We start from the raw sequence: 14,553 nt of genomic DNA on the forward strand, positions 1-14,553 counted from the left end.
ATTTTTATTGATATTTTTTACGAATTCCATAAATTAGATGAATTTCTTTAATTTAAAGTAAACTGAGGATTTTAAATTAATGTTGGTAAGTTAAATGGTTTCAATAATGTTTTTTCGTATTACTGTATTTTTAAAAAAATAAAGTATACTTTTTTAATATTAAAATAAATCGTTAACTAAGATAACAATCAACTTTTGTTATTCTAATGTTACACATACAACAATTATGTTATACATATCGTTACCCATTAATGGATGTTTTTAAAATGAGTTTTCTGTGATTTTTTTTGTCTTAAAATTAACACAAAGCTCTATTACGTAGTTTTAATTCCTTATTAACAATGCGTTGCCATAATTGAACTTATTAAGATTTTATTTAAGTGTGTATTTCATACATTACCAATTAATTGTTTTTAATTTATATTCACAACATTGGTCATTAAATTTACATTTACATTATTAAATTTATTCTATTTCATAATTAAATATAGTCATAAGCATTAAATTAGGTAATTAAAAATTCACATGATTGAATGAATACAATTTATATTAAAATTTACCTGTAAGAAATATTCTTGTAAAATTACTGTACCTTATGGTGATGACATTTCTGAAATTATAATTCGGGATATAAAAATCACAATTCATTTGGTAATGGTTTACCAGAAATTCTGGTTTTCAAAGTTATAATTCTTATTACCACTTGGAACTTAAGCACTCGGAAAAAAATTACGGAACATTTTCGTGTTCCCATAGAATTTACATTCATTTATTTATCAAATAGAGTTTTTTAAATTTGTCATCTTTTTTTCCATCTCAAAATAAAAATCCTTTAACCTTAATTACTCGACAATTTTACTTTGACTTAATGGATTTTTGTAACAATAAACTTTATAAATTTAATAAAATAGAAACATATATATGGACATAAATTTCGAAAATCATTTTGCGTTTATACATTTTATCCTTAAATGGTTTTATTTTGTGAAAAATAAGGACGTGCTCAAATTTCCTCCGTATTCCTCATCTGATCTGCCCTTTCATGCGTTTAAATAAATGTTTGGCAACCAAATGGAATTTGCTTGTAATGCATCGATCTTTTCTTCCTCTCTTTACCTTAAGTTTTGGAAAGTTTCCATCTAGGGCAGGAAGGAATTTGTTATTCTTTATTAATTTTTTCAGCAAAAAGTTTTTTTTTTCGTGGTTGTACAATTTGTTGTTAGGTGGAGTTTAGACTAAAAGGTTTTGTCTGTAAAAGAAACTGCATAATGAAAAACAAACGTTTTTCTTTCATTTAAAGTCATTTTATATTTTTAAAGATGCACTTCTTTTGTATTTAAATGAATAATAAATTAAAGTATAGGAGAATTTTCGATAATTCTTTTTTATAAGCTTTTAAATGTTACCCTTTTTACCACTTATTACAACAATTTATTGACTAAAAATGTTTTATATGTGCTATGTACTAAAAAATATTACTTTAAATTGAAAAAAAAATGACAACAAACTATTTATAAACTATTACTTCAATTTATGGCCTTAAAAGTTTTTTTGCAATAAAAAAATATTTTTTTGAATTGAGAAAAATGGAGAATTTTATTTAGTGAATTATTTGTTAATTACAAACGATTTCCGATTTATGAATTATTACTTCAATTTTTCTCTTGTAAGTTTCTTTGTAAGTCCTAGATAATAAAAAAATATTACTTTAAATTTAATAAAAAACTTATTTTTTATCAAACTATTTGTTTATTACAAACAATTCCCTAAACTATTGTTGAATTTTTTTTAACACAAAACTTCCTAGCCTGTTCTATATACCCGATAAAAAATATTAATTTGAATTGAGAAAATAATACTATTTTTTTATAGAACAACTCGTTCTACATTTTTTTTTATCAAACTATTTGTTTATTACAAACAATTCCCTAAACTATTGTTGAAATTCTTTAGCAAAGAAGTTCCTAACTGGCCCTATGTACCTGATAAAAAAGATATTTATTTGAATTGAAAAAATATTACTAATTTTTTGTAGAACAATTCGTTCTTCATTTTTTATCAACCTATTTATTCGTTACAAACGATTCCCTAGACTATTGTTGATATTTTTTTAACATAAAAGTTCCTATCATGCCTTATGTACCCAATAAAAAATATTACTTTCAATTAAGAAAAATAATGCTAATTTTTTATCGAACGATTCGTTCTTCACAAGCAATTTCTTATTAACAAACTACTTATGCAATTTTTTTGTCATAAAAATTTCTTACTATGCTCTGTGTCCATTCCGCATAAAATTAAATTATTTTGTCTTTTTGTTATAAAACATTAAAATTAAAGGCATCGTTAGCAATCATCATATAGAGCATAAAACTGGGTCAGCTAAAAGAGGCTGTAAAAATTGCCATACTACTATTGACGTCAGTGTGGCTTTATTAATTGGAATAATTATTACTACTGGTATCGTGTTACTATATAATAGGGATTGTGGTTATCGGTACCTAAAATATTAATGTAGGTACCTAATACTGTGGTAATAGATTTTTTTTTATCTTTTCTTTAACAAATAAAAGTATCCAAAACTGTTTCTTATTTCCAGTTTAAAATATTTCTTTTTTCCTTTAATGCTAAGTTTTTAATCTTTTTCAGAGGTTTTAAGTTTTTTTGAGGTGTTATTTATTGTATTCATTTTATTCTTAATTTAAGTTTAATTTTTTGTAATTTCTAGGCTTAAAGAAGCTGATTTTCCTCTTCGCCTGCTGCCTGAAGTGACGATTGCAGGTAACATAGTAGGTAGAATGCCTACAGCCTGGTATGGCATACCTGCAGGCACACCTGTCTTCGCAGCTCTGGGTGATTTACAGTGTTCAGTTTTCTCCAGCATGGAAACAGATCATGATGCAGGTAGCCATCATATTTTTCTTGTCAACTCTAATGAAAAATATTGAGGCTTTTTTAAGGGGAAATTTCTATGAATTCAACTTCATAATGCTTATACCCGGTGATATTGGATTCGATTTTCATCATACGGGCATTTGGTTTAAATATCTTTCTAGGCATCATATGAATGATAAAACCTGGGGAATATAGTTTTTGTTGCATTTATGTAAATACCCTATCTTGCATAATTCGGGTGTGGATATTTCAAATATGAAATTAATTTTTCTCTTAAAGCTAGTGTTTTTTTTAAAAGTCGTTTTTTGTTTTTTTGTCGAAATGTACAAGTTTGAAGACGTTAGATATTACAGAGGGTTGCATAAACGTTGAGAAAAACTTCTAAGAAAGTTAGAGTACATAATCAGGATTAAAATTGCATGGAAACCCACGTCATCGTACGCATCTACTGTACTGTTACCTCTCTAATTAAATTTTCATTTACCCCGTGATCGATAATGTGAACTCGGTAACAGTGTCTCCCAGTTTCAAAATAAAATTGAGAAATATATTCAGAACAATTATCATTTACAAAAATTTATTAAAACCTAAATTATGTATATATAACAAGCTCAGTCCATTTCCAAATGTCAAACAACCAGCCAATTTATACAAACAGCCAGACAATATAGGCAAATAACTGATCTGAGTTTGCAACAGTAAGTCAGAAGAGGCCAAGTTTAGTTTATCTTTAGCCAGTGCCTTCGATGGTTTATTCAGAAAATGACGCAAAACGTCAATATGAAGAAGAGTCACACTTTCGAGAAAATGAAAACGTTTGTCGTTTAATTAATTAAAATTTACTCCAATACTTCATTGTCTGGGTTCATAAAAATTTGCAAAAAAATGAGAATATGACATTGATTGTTTTAATTTTGATCTAGCTGAAAAAATGTCGCTAAATTGGGGATTTTTAAAGAATTTTAAAATATTTCTGTTATTGGTCCGTCCTAAAGACCGGATAATTCTTTACAGCAGTATAAAATTTGGAATTTTTTATTTTCTCATTCTCTAATAAGATTTTATTTTAAACATTAATGTTCTACAACTTTGACTTGTAAGAACTAATCCTGAAACAACAAATAAAATACTCTAATGACTTTATTTATAAAATTGTATTAATTCTATGATAAATTTTGGTGTTATATACATAATGTAATTGTTTTTTAACTAGATCTCATTAATAAAATAGAATAAAAATATTAAAAAATACACATATTCCAAATTTACTTAAAATGTTTTATTTCAATGCAATTTTAAAGTAATTTTTTTTATACATGACATTTGTCAGATCGTTAAAGTTTTGAAAAATGCTAACGTAATGTCTTTCAGTTAATGATGTTTTTTTTTCTCTTAATATTACGAAAGAGTTGTATATTGTTTAGGCACATACGTGCTTTCTTTTTTCTCTTTAATACACTTCTTAATCAACGTTTTTCTTTTAGTATGCACTTTTTTTATTCTCTGTCCGTAAAGAAAAATGAAGAATTTAAAATGTAGTTCTTTTTATACTCAAGTTAATTGCACTTTTTTGTCTTCAGAAAAGTCTTTCATGCCAATTTAGCTCATTACACTTAATGATAATTACATGGGAAGAAAAAAAAAGTTTTTTCGCCAATTTTTTCGTCATATATATATTTTTTTTATAAATTTTTATATTAAGGTTCTAATTTTAAATTGAACTCTATATATTTATCTATGAACATATTACAATCTGTATTATGTTGATCTATATATCGTATTAAGTATTTACGTTAGTTCAATAATTATTACACATTCGAGTTTACATAATGGAATATATTTTTACGAGAATCTATTGTGAAAAGAAATTGTTTTGTAAAGTGCCTAATTGTAGGGGAAAAACTATGAATTTCTAATTTTAAATAAGAGTTTGTTATATTATTAATTAGTTTGAATATGTACAAAAAAAAATTCGTGTATCTGAAACCCAAAATGGTGGCTTACCATTAAATTCGAGGAGATAATATACGACAGTGTTTACTATGTAGTCTTTGATTATCTGTGTAGGAAAAATTTCTCCTACAGTAATTCTGAGTCAAAAGTACTTTTTATATTACTGTTTATTATTATTACCGTAAAAGTGCTTTTTATATCGCGTGTTTAGAATACAGCCGAAATTAAATTATTTAAATTTTTAAACAATTAATCATTTCATTTACTCAGTTCTGGTTCCTAAAATACTCAAAGAAGAAGGAAAAAAAGGATTTTTTAACTATTTATTTTCTATAAATATTTTTGGCATCATTAGTGCTTTTAGATCTATCATTGTCGAATCTAAACATGGTTGATGGAGCTCAAGTTGTTTATATCATCGTGAAACTTCTGTAGCATTGTGTATTTATGACAACTTTTAAAATAATCAGACATTTATCATTCCGCGTAAAGTTTCCAAAACAATAAAAACAGCGTGACTGACATGACAGGCAGATGTTGATTTTGGCTCACTAAAAATGTCACCCAAATAAAAATTTCATATTTTTAAGGAGAAAACAAAGGGGGAAAACACCTCGTCTGTTGGCACTTTTATATAGCGGCACGCTCATTAAATTTAGTGAAGGTTTTTTGCGGTGTGACTAAATTAAAGAAGCTTAGAATAAGTCTAAATAGTAGTATCTTTAGATTTGACATTTATTTTTAGAATTATTCGAAATGCAAATTATTTTGCATATGTACCATCAATAGCTCTCTTCATTCGCCATCTTGGATTTTTGGTTAATTTTCGTTTTCCCGATTTTTTTTGTTCTTATCATACCACAAGACAAATTTTTTTTTTAAATAAAAGGTTGTGAATTAAAGACTACTAACAAGGGAGACTAGGGAAGTGTGACTCGTCAATTTTGAAATAAACTAGTGGGATGTATGCCTTATGAGGAATAATTTTAGGGGGCAACATTCGTTTCGGTCCATATAAGGTCCTATGAGAGAAAAAAAATAATTCAATATATAGGAAAACCAGTATTTTATTACTTCAATGTAGACTGTTAGTTATTGCAATTATCTCATACTCTAATTAATTTGCAATTAATTGGTTAATTAATTAATCAATTAATTAGAAAATTAATTAACTATTAATCAATTATTACTTAATTATTAATTAATTTATTTATTTGCAATTAATTTACTCCAATTAATTTGGAAAATTTTTTGGAAAAAAAAATTATGCTAATTTTTTTAAAGCAATAAATACGCATTATATAGTTCGTGAAAGTACCACAAAATTATTTGGGGTATGAGATAATCACAATAACTAATAGTGTGAATTGAAGTAATAAAATGCCGATTTTTCTATATATTGAATTATTTTTTATCTTTCATAGGACCTTCTATGGGCCGAAACGAATGTTGCCCCGTAAAATTATTTCTCATAAGGCATACATCCCACTAATTTATTTCAAAATTGGCGAGTCACATTTCCCTAGTTCCCTAGTCTCCCTTGTAAGATATCCAACCCACGTTACGCGTGTCACGGCCGGATGTTAACAGTGGCACGCGAAGACTTATTGAAAAACATTAATCAAAGTCACAATGAGCAATAGATTTTCAGCCAAAACACGTCATATCACTACTACTCAAATTATATTGAATTTGAAAAAGTTATACCAACTAATGAGAGATAAGAAATAAATATTTTCCATAATGAAATTAAAATATAGTTCTAGATAATCTGATATGGTAACTAAAATACTTTATTTTGTTATCCTATTATAATGCTTTATTTGTAATCCAATTATAAAAAAATTAGTGAAAAAGCAACACATTTTTCACTTTTTTATATATATACATATTTACCTTGTTGAAAAAATTAGAAAAACATTAAATTTCTGAGAATTTTTACGTTATTTTCTCAATACTCTCCACATGTCAATGCTCTCAATACTTGCACATCGCCATCACTTTTATGTTATTTTCCCATACTCGCAGACTTACTTGAGCATATAAGCTTAGTGAGCTTTAGTTGTGCGTTTCATTTCATTAGGAGATTTCATCTTCTATTTTTCAAACATTTTATAACGATGCTGTTTCCAAGATGCTGTTTCCACTTTGAAACAATAGAAGAACACGTTTTTACAGATCTCATGCGAACAACTCAACGTAGAGGGATGAAAAATATCACAAAATAATCTATTATTATTAGCAATCTGTAACAAAAAACGCCATGCCAATCAAAATACACTGAGGAAAGCTTACTCTTTAACTATAGGTTTTCTATAAATGAATTTCGTATTTTCGATACTGGGTCTTGAACTACACGGAGACAGAGAGTGGCGATTGCTTACAAACCACTCCATAAAAATTTACTAATTTCAGGAAGAAGAAAAACACGATTCAAATCGGAGTTACCGTTCTTGAGTCGTTAACGAACATACAAACAGACTTTCACTTTTATGTATCTAGGTGCAGTTTTATGTGTAGTTTAGAAGATGTAGATGTTTAAAAGCTTCACGTTTAAGGTTTTTCTTTTTATCGCCATAGAGATTTTTTAATTAATTAAGCCAAACCATTACTCACTTCTCTCTAGTTTCGTGTATTTGAATAGAAAATCGGAGGTCGACAACTTATTGTACATGCGGTGCAACGAGGTTATTCTATTGCATCAGAAGTTTATAGCTACTATTATGTTTCTGTATTAATTTTATTAAATAATATTTTTCTGCCTACATTCAAGTTGCTTACGTTAAATGTTTATCTTTATTTAGTGATGAATCTGAGCACATCGGCTCAATTGTCTTTTCTATTACCGGAAGACTTCAAACCACCACCTACTGTGTCTACATCTTCTATAGAGTACTTTCCTTATTTTAAAGGAAGATATCTGGCAGTGGCAGCTTCCCTGAATGGTGGAAATGTCTTAGCAGCATTTGTGAAGATGCTTCAACAATGGACACATGAACTAGGTAAGTACCTGAAACCCGAAGACGTATTTGATTTTGTTCCATATTGAGGAAGAAAATCACTAAAACCCAGGGCTAAAGAGAATAGAAGGGCTAGTTCACTCCGCTTTTAGAGCTGAAGCTACGATTTCCCTCCTCATGACGTCACTGTGTCCACAGATCTCGGAGATCGCAAGCAAAGATATTATGATAACTTTGTATCTTTCTCTTTGTAAAAATAAGTTAGACTTTTTCTGGTTATTAGATTTCAAACTTTACGTAATTAACACATTATTTCCGTTCATAAACATAGTTCAAAAAAACTTTCTTGGCCATTATATTAAAAAAAAATACCATTTTAAACTTATAAAAATGTTTTACTAGTTGGCGAAAATGACACTATAAATACTTTATTTTAAAAAGTTCAGTTTTAACTTTAATTATTAAGAAAAATGAAGGCATATATCGACACTTTTTTAATCTACATATTCTTTTATAACAAGTTGAGTTAAATTTAGAATTCCTGATTTTAAAATATGCCGTTAATAGCAACATTTGAAGAACACCTAAACATAAAATTACTGTAGAAAAAGAAGAATTTTTTTTCAATTACTTGAAGTATTTCGGTATCAGAATGAAATATTGCCAACTTTTACTTGTTGGCTTTGGCTAAAGAAGTGTTTTGTTTACTTTAAGAAGTTGCTTTAATTTGACTCTAAATTCATAACTATTCTTATCACAGATCGCGAAAAACTCGTAAGCACCTGTAACTTTAAGATAGAAAGATGAACTTCTAAGTACCTTCCAAGATTGTTGGGCGATTGTAAAGGAATAATGTATCTCCCCTGCATGTTCATGAATAAGCCCATGCAATGTTAAGCTTACTTTACATTCAGGTTGTTTCTGTAATGTGTTCTATAAGATTTTGTACAATAACGTTTAGATTTTGAGTAATTACGTTGATAATTTGTAATCTGAAAAACTTTGTTTATTTTGTTAAAAATCATTTTATTTTAAATACTCATCAATTAACTTTTATCATAACAGGTTTGGGTGTCCCAGAAGGTAAAATATGGGAAAGAATCACGGCCTTGGCCCAGGACGAATCTTCAACTGATACAGAAATGGAGATCTCGCCAACCCTATATGGTGAGAGACATCTGACTGGAGAACAGAGAGCTGTAGTTCGAAACATCGATCCTCATTGCTTGGGCTTAGGAAAAGTGGCAAGAAGCTTGTTCAGAGGTTTAATCTCCAATCTTAGATCAATGATGCCAAGAGACTTTTTAATTGAAAACGGAATCACCAGAATTATTGGCAGTGGCACAGCTCTCACTAAGAATCCGAATTTACAAAAAGAATTAGAAACTCAATATGACTTACCCATTGTCTACGGCACAGGTAGCGATGCGGCTGTGGGAGTAGCTCTTGCTGTTCTGCCTTATTTGTGACGACTTGTTCGTTACGTAAGAAATTTACCTTTGTATAAAGTGAAAGGTATCATTCAATGTTATAGATATCCCTCTTGCACAATCTGCATCTAAAACTGTTTTAATAATCCGAAATTGCAAAATGACCATCTTATTCTTTTGCTTTTTCGCGAATATGAGCTTCAAGGTTTTATTACTATCAATGCATTCAGTATTATATTTGGATTTGTATTGTACGATCTGCTAAGGAAAAAGAAATACTTACTTTTTACTGATTACTAATTTTTACAAAGTTGATGTCATTTTTATTGACTTAACCGTCACGACAAAATCTTTCACAAGGAGCCTTACCGGTAACGAGAAAAAAATCGAGTGTAAAACAATTTTATTTCTAACTTGTTTTTTAGGACAGTAAAATATCCATGGCTCCTACTATTTACTAACTTACGTACAGTGCGTAAAAAGAAAAACTGACCACCCTGAATAACTTTTGATCTAATGATTGAATCTTCACGTACAAGTACTCAATCTTAATGGTTCGAAAGATTGACCTTAAATATCCAAGTTAATTAATGCAGACGATATTTTAAGTTACGGAATCAGACATAAAAACTTACTTTCTCTGAATAAACATTCCCTTTTAAGGTCTGATCTTGGATTTTAGACTTCTAAAATATTCGCAGTCCTGGAAATATGGTTTCCATAGTTTAGTCAAGAGAGCGGTCCTAACTTAGGAACTCTTAATGCTAATTTTACTATTTTGCTTATTTTACCATATCCCAAGAACTTTTCAAGCTAATTGAAAAATTTCTGCACACATTTATAAAATTCGTTAATCCAAAGATAATTCTATGCGAAAAATGAAATTTAGTGAAAGTTTATTATTTTTCACTATTTTATTGAATTGTAGTAAAACTATTTTAAGTTGAAAGATATACAATTTTTTATGGCAAAATACAAAATTTGAGCGAAATCGGTCGAGTAGTTCCTGAGGAATCGAATGTTTAAAGTACGACTATTTTAAAATTTGATCGGAAATCTGAATTTATCATAAAAAAAGGTAAATACGTTTTGTCTGATATCGTAAATAATTTATAATATCGTCTGCACTAACTAATTAGCATATTTGAGGTCATCTCCTCAAACCAATAAGATTCAATCCTAGAACATGAAGATCCGATCATTAGATCAAATGTAAATCAGAGTAGTCCGTTTTCTTTCCTTTTTTTTGCACTTAATGTTATCCTTTTAAGAGGTACTCTTCTCGAAAACATGCTCGAAATAAAATGATTTTACTACCAGTTTGAACCAAAAATTGAAATCTTTAAATAATTCTAAATAACTATTTTTTCAATTGTTCAAACATATGTACTTGAAATGAGATATTAAATATTCATTTAAATAATATATAAGTTTGTTTATGATGCCAAATCATATTTTCTCTTTGAAATAGTTCTTTAGCAATATTTTTCGAATTAATTTAATAATAAATGCTTTATTCCATCCAGTATGTTCTTACAAAAGATACTTTTGAGCTTAATGCTTGCAGCATTGCATTATTATAAAACTAAAACCATTTTGTCCTCATAATCTTTGTGTGCTAATTTTGATGTTATTATTTTTTATGAAAAAAAGCCGATAACATTGTTATATTCTATGAATTTTCATTATTCTATTTTTTCAATAGCACAAATTTGAATTCAGCACATTTTATAAAGTTCCAAAACTATCTGCTATAGTTTCCTTTAACAGATTCTATTTTGTGATATTTTTTCTCAGATCCGCTAATATCAATTATAATATGCCATTTATGTGTAATTAATTCTTATACTTTAAATATGTGTTCATTTTAATATATAAAAGCAATAAAAGATTTATAACTCTTAATTTTTCTCTTAAATAGATACTTTACTTGATAGCACTTGCATAGTAATTAATCTATAGTTTGTTTAGATTCATGCTCATTTCTATTTCATAATATAATTAGTAATACTATTTGAATGAATTGTGTTCTTGAATCTAGCTTTATAACTATTGATTATATTCAACAGCAAAATAGTAGTTTTTATAACATTTTAAAAAAGTCTCCTAAAATAGTGCAATTTAAATGTTTTTAAAAACCATAAGTTTGAAAATGGCTATAAAATTATTATAAATGTTTCATATTTATTACGTATACGATGAAAATAAAACGCTACTGAAATAGTTAAGTCAAACGAAGATTACAACGAAAAATATGTCTCTTGCTTTGTAAATTCTTTTGCCTGTAAAGTTTTCTGTGTATTGTAAAGTTTATATTAAAACAAAAATCGTTTTCTGTTGTTATTTATCTGTTTAAATCCACCTCGAATTACACAATTTGTCACAAAATTACATCACTATGACAATATTCAATAAATAAACCAAAGAAATCGATGCAGTAAAATAGTACCTGATTAAAAACTTCAAAAAATATATGAATAGCAAATTGCATTTCCTTGCGTAATGAGGAACTATTGTCGTTAACAAGGGAATCAACATTCATTTGAATAAAACGAGATTCCAATTCATCAGAGTTGATGTGACTGAGTGGATATAATTTTGGCATTTGTCGAAATTGAATTTATGTCCAAGATTCCAACAAGGTGCAGCGATTGATGATTTCTTGATATCGGACATATCTGTCGTATTCCTTAAGTTTTAAATCGCGTCTAATTTGTCCGATGTAGCCAAAGTCGCACTGATAAGGAATGTGACAAATGTGGCGTTTTTTAATTCTGTTAAATAAAGAATAAATAGAAGTCTTGCTTTTAAACAAGTAACATTTTATTATTAAAATAATTTAAGAAATAACATAACTATCTTAAGCCAATTTAGCATTACATAACTATTTTAGAATTAGAATATACAATTAATTCAACTTATCATTTTAATATTAATTATTACGTGCTTTTAGAATAGATAGAGAGAGACTTACCAAGTTTAGTCATGGTTTCGGTTTCAGCACACTCTGGCTGATTACTCTTTTGATTGTTTCCCCAACCCTTTCCTTCGGCTACTTTTATATCGTATTTTTTGCGTGATAAAAAGTTGCAAAACTGAGAAAAGGTCAAGTCCAAAAGTTATTGTTGTTTTCGAGTTTGTCCCATGATGGGGGTGACATTGTAAGATTTAAACCTAATTGTTTATTTGAATTACTTTATCCGTATTTAAGTTACTATTTGCCGATGGAGATTTCCCACGGTAGTTTTATTTAATCGAAGACTTTGAAATGTTCTAGACATCTAATTTTAGCCCTTTCGCTTGATTTTAATTTTGAGTGACGATAAGCGTCACACAAATGCCCCAGAGATTATCGAAGAGTTTTCAGCAAAGATTAGAAGAAGAGCGTTTGAGTCTAGTGAGTTTAGAAACTGTTGTATCAACTGTAGAGCAACTATATTAACAACAGCTGTATATAAGAAGGTGTAAACCCACGGTTAGCAGCAAGCGAGCGGATTAAGTTAAGTCAGGAGTTTAAAAAAAGAAGAGCAAAGGTTAAAAACGAAAGTTTTTATTTATTATTATTTCCAATGGACATAAACAGGGGGCAGGACAGAAACAAAGGAGGAACAACATCATAGAGAAAAGCATCAAAAATTTCAAGAGATAGACGGCTATCTCTCCAAAAACATCTTCTACCTTCCCAATATCTACACAGGCAGGCAGGCGATGTTTGTCCATGGGCTCATTCTTGTCATACAGGAAATAAGCAGCCTCATTAAGAATACCAATGGGCGGCAAGACAATCCTGCCAGTAAGTAGACGGAAAGAAGCCATTGCCTCCGATCGTAGTTCATCAGGAATATCCAATTAAGCAATCCTTTCCGTATTTGGTTTTCATTTTACACATAAGTTTATCTTGGAACGTAGACTGCATAATTGTTTAATATAAAGGGAAAACGAAAGTATGAAATGCCGAAATTCTGTATTCTATCTTCTGACTCCATTGTTACCTTCCTTTGTGCAATATTTTATTTTAATTTAAAGTGTCACATGATGAGTAAAGAAAGACAACCAAAAGTTTGAAATTATATATAAAGGTACTTTTAAGCTAGGATCCACGCTTGTTCCCGCGCCAAATTAATTAAAAAAAGATCAAGAGATGGCGCTGGGAAGAGTCATGTGTATTAAGTGAAATAGAAATAAAAAAGATGGAGGAAGAGCAAGTCGTGTGTCCTTTATTGTGGTAAAAAACAAGAAAAAAGAACCAGCTAAAAAGTTTTTCTGAACGAATATTGTTCAGATCGTCCGTTGTCAGCCTGAAGGGGAATCCCGGTGAGCTCTTTCCAATCTTTATTTGAAATAATTAGTTAGGTGAATTTGTTGTTATAAAGTTTAATTGCATATTTTAAAATGGACGCATTAAAAATAAGAAAAAAAGTTTTGAAATCCGCTTTAACGCGGCATAAAGATAAAGTTGCGTCCACGTTAAAAAGTGTTGATAGTATACAATTAAAACTTTTTGAAACTAAAACTAATGAAATTTCAAATGATTTAAAATTAGTGTTTAATGGAATTTTTGAAGCTTGTAGTTCGGACGAGTTAGATGGTTATATGGAAGAAAAAGATAATATTGATGATTCTATCGATGAATTAAAAATAATGATTAACCGTCAACTGTCCGAAATCAAGGGCGAATCTTTGAATTTAACTACTCCTGTAATAAGCGGTAGCATTAATGATATAAAATTACCAACACTTTCGATTCCAACCTTTAATGGTAAAATCGAAAATTGGATAATGTTCAAAGATATATTTAAAGCTAGTGTAATTGAAAACAAATCCATTTCTAACGCTATGAAATTGCAATATCTTAAAGGTAGTTGTAAAGATGAAGCAATAAGGGTAATAAATTCAATTTCCATTTCGGACGCAAATTTCGATATCGCGTGGAAATTATTAGAAGAAAGATATTCGAATAAACGTGAGCTATTAAATGCTATTATTAAAAAACTTGTGAATCAACCGAATATCACTGAAACAGCTAGTTCGATTTTGAATTCAATAGACATAACAAACGAGTGCGTTAGATCGCTAGATGTGTTAGAAAATAAAGTGGAAAATTTATCAGAAACAATGATAGTTTTCATAATTGTTGAAAAATTTGATAAGTCGCTTCGTTACTGGTGGGAAAAAGAATTAAAGAATTCGGACGAATTCGGTACACTAAGTCAATTACTTTCCTTTCTACAAGGTCAAGCTAGAACGCTTCAAAATAGTAAAATGAAAGAAGGGAAATTAAACCGTAATTCGCAAAATAAAATTATGAGTATGGT

At 28.9% G+C, this 14,553-nt stretch overlaps 1 protein-coding gene and 1 long non-coding RNA gene across 3 annotated transcripts in view; one reads left to right on the forward strand and one right to left on the reverse strand.

Moving 5' to 3' along the window:
- Positions 1-9,330, reverse strand: part of LOC139424991 (uncharacterized) — a 71,829-nt gene extending 62,499 nt beyond the window's left edge. For both annotated transcript variants that reach the window (XR_011636141.1, XR_011636142.1), the window contains exon 1: positions 9,210-9,330. This is a non-coding gene — a long non-coding RNA (uncharacterized lncRNA). The remainder of the gene's footprint in view (positions 1-9,209) is intronic.
- The window catches only part of LOC107444103 (sedoheptulokinase), a 49,843-nt gene extending 38,262 nt beyond the window's left edge, over positions 1-11,581 (forward strand). The window contains exons 3-5 of the mRNA XM_016058181.4: positions 2,729-2,904; positions 7,653-7,850; positions 8,874-11,581. Of these exons, the coding sequence (XP_015913667.1) occupies positions 2,729-2,904; positions 7,653-7,850; positions 8,874-9,277 (778 nt within the window). The 3' untranslated portion in view covers positions 9,278-11,581. The remainder of the gene's footprint in view (positions 1-2,728; positions 2,905-7,652; positions 7,851-8,873) is intronic.
- Positions 11,582-14,553: the final 2,972 nt, after the last annotated feature.

The sequence above is a fragment of the Parasteatoda tepidariorum genome, chromosome 2, assembly GCF_043381705.1.
Source record: "Parasteatoda tepidariorum isolate YZ-2023 chromosome 2, CAS_Ptep_4.0, whole genome shotgun sequence".
In the NCBI taxonomy this organism is placed as follows: domain Eukaryota; kingdom Metazoa; phylum Arthropoda; class Arachnida; order Araneae; family Theridiidae; genus Parasteatoda; species Parasteatoda tepidariorum.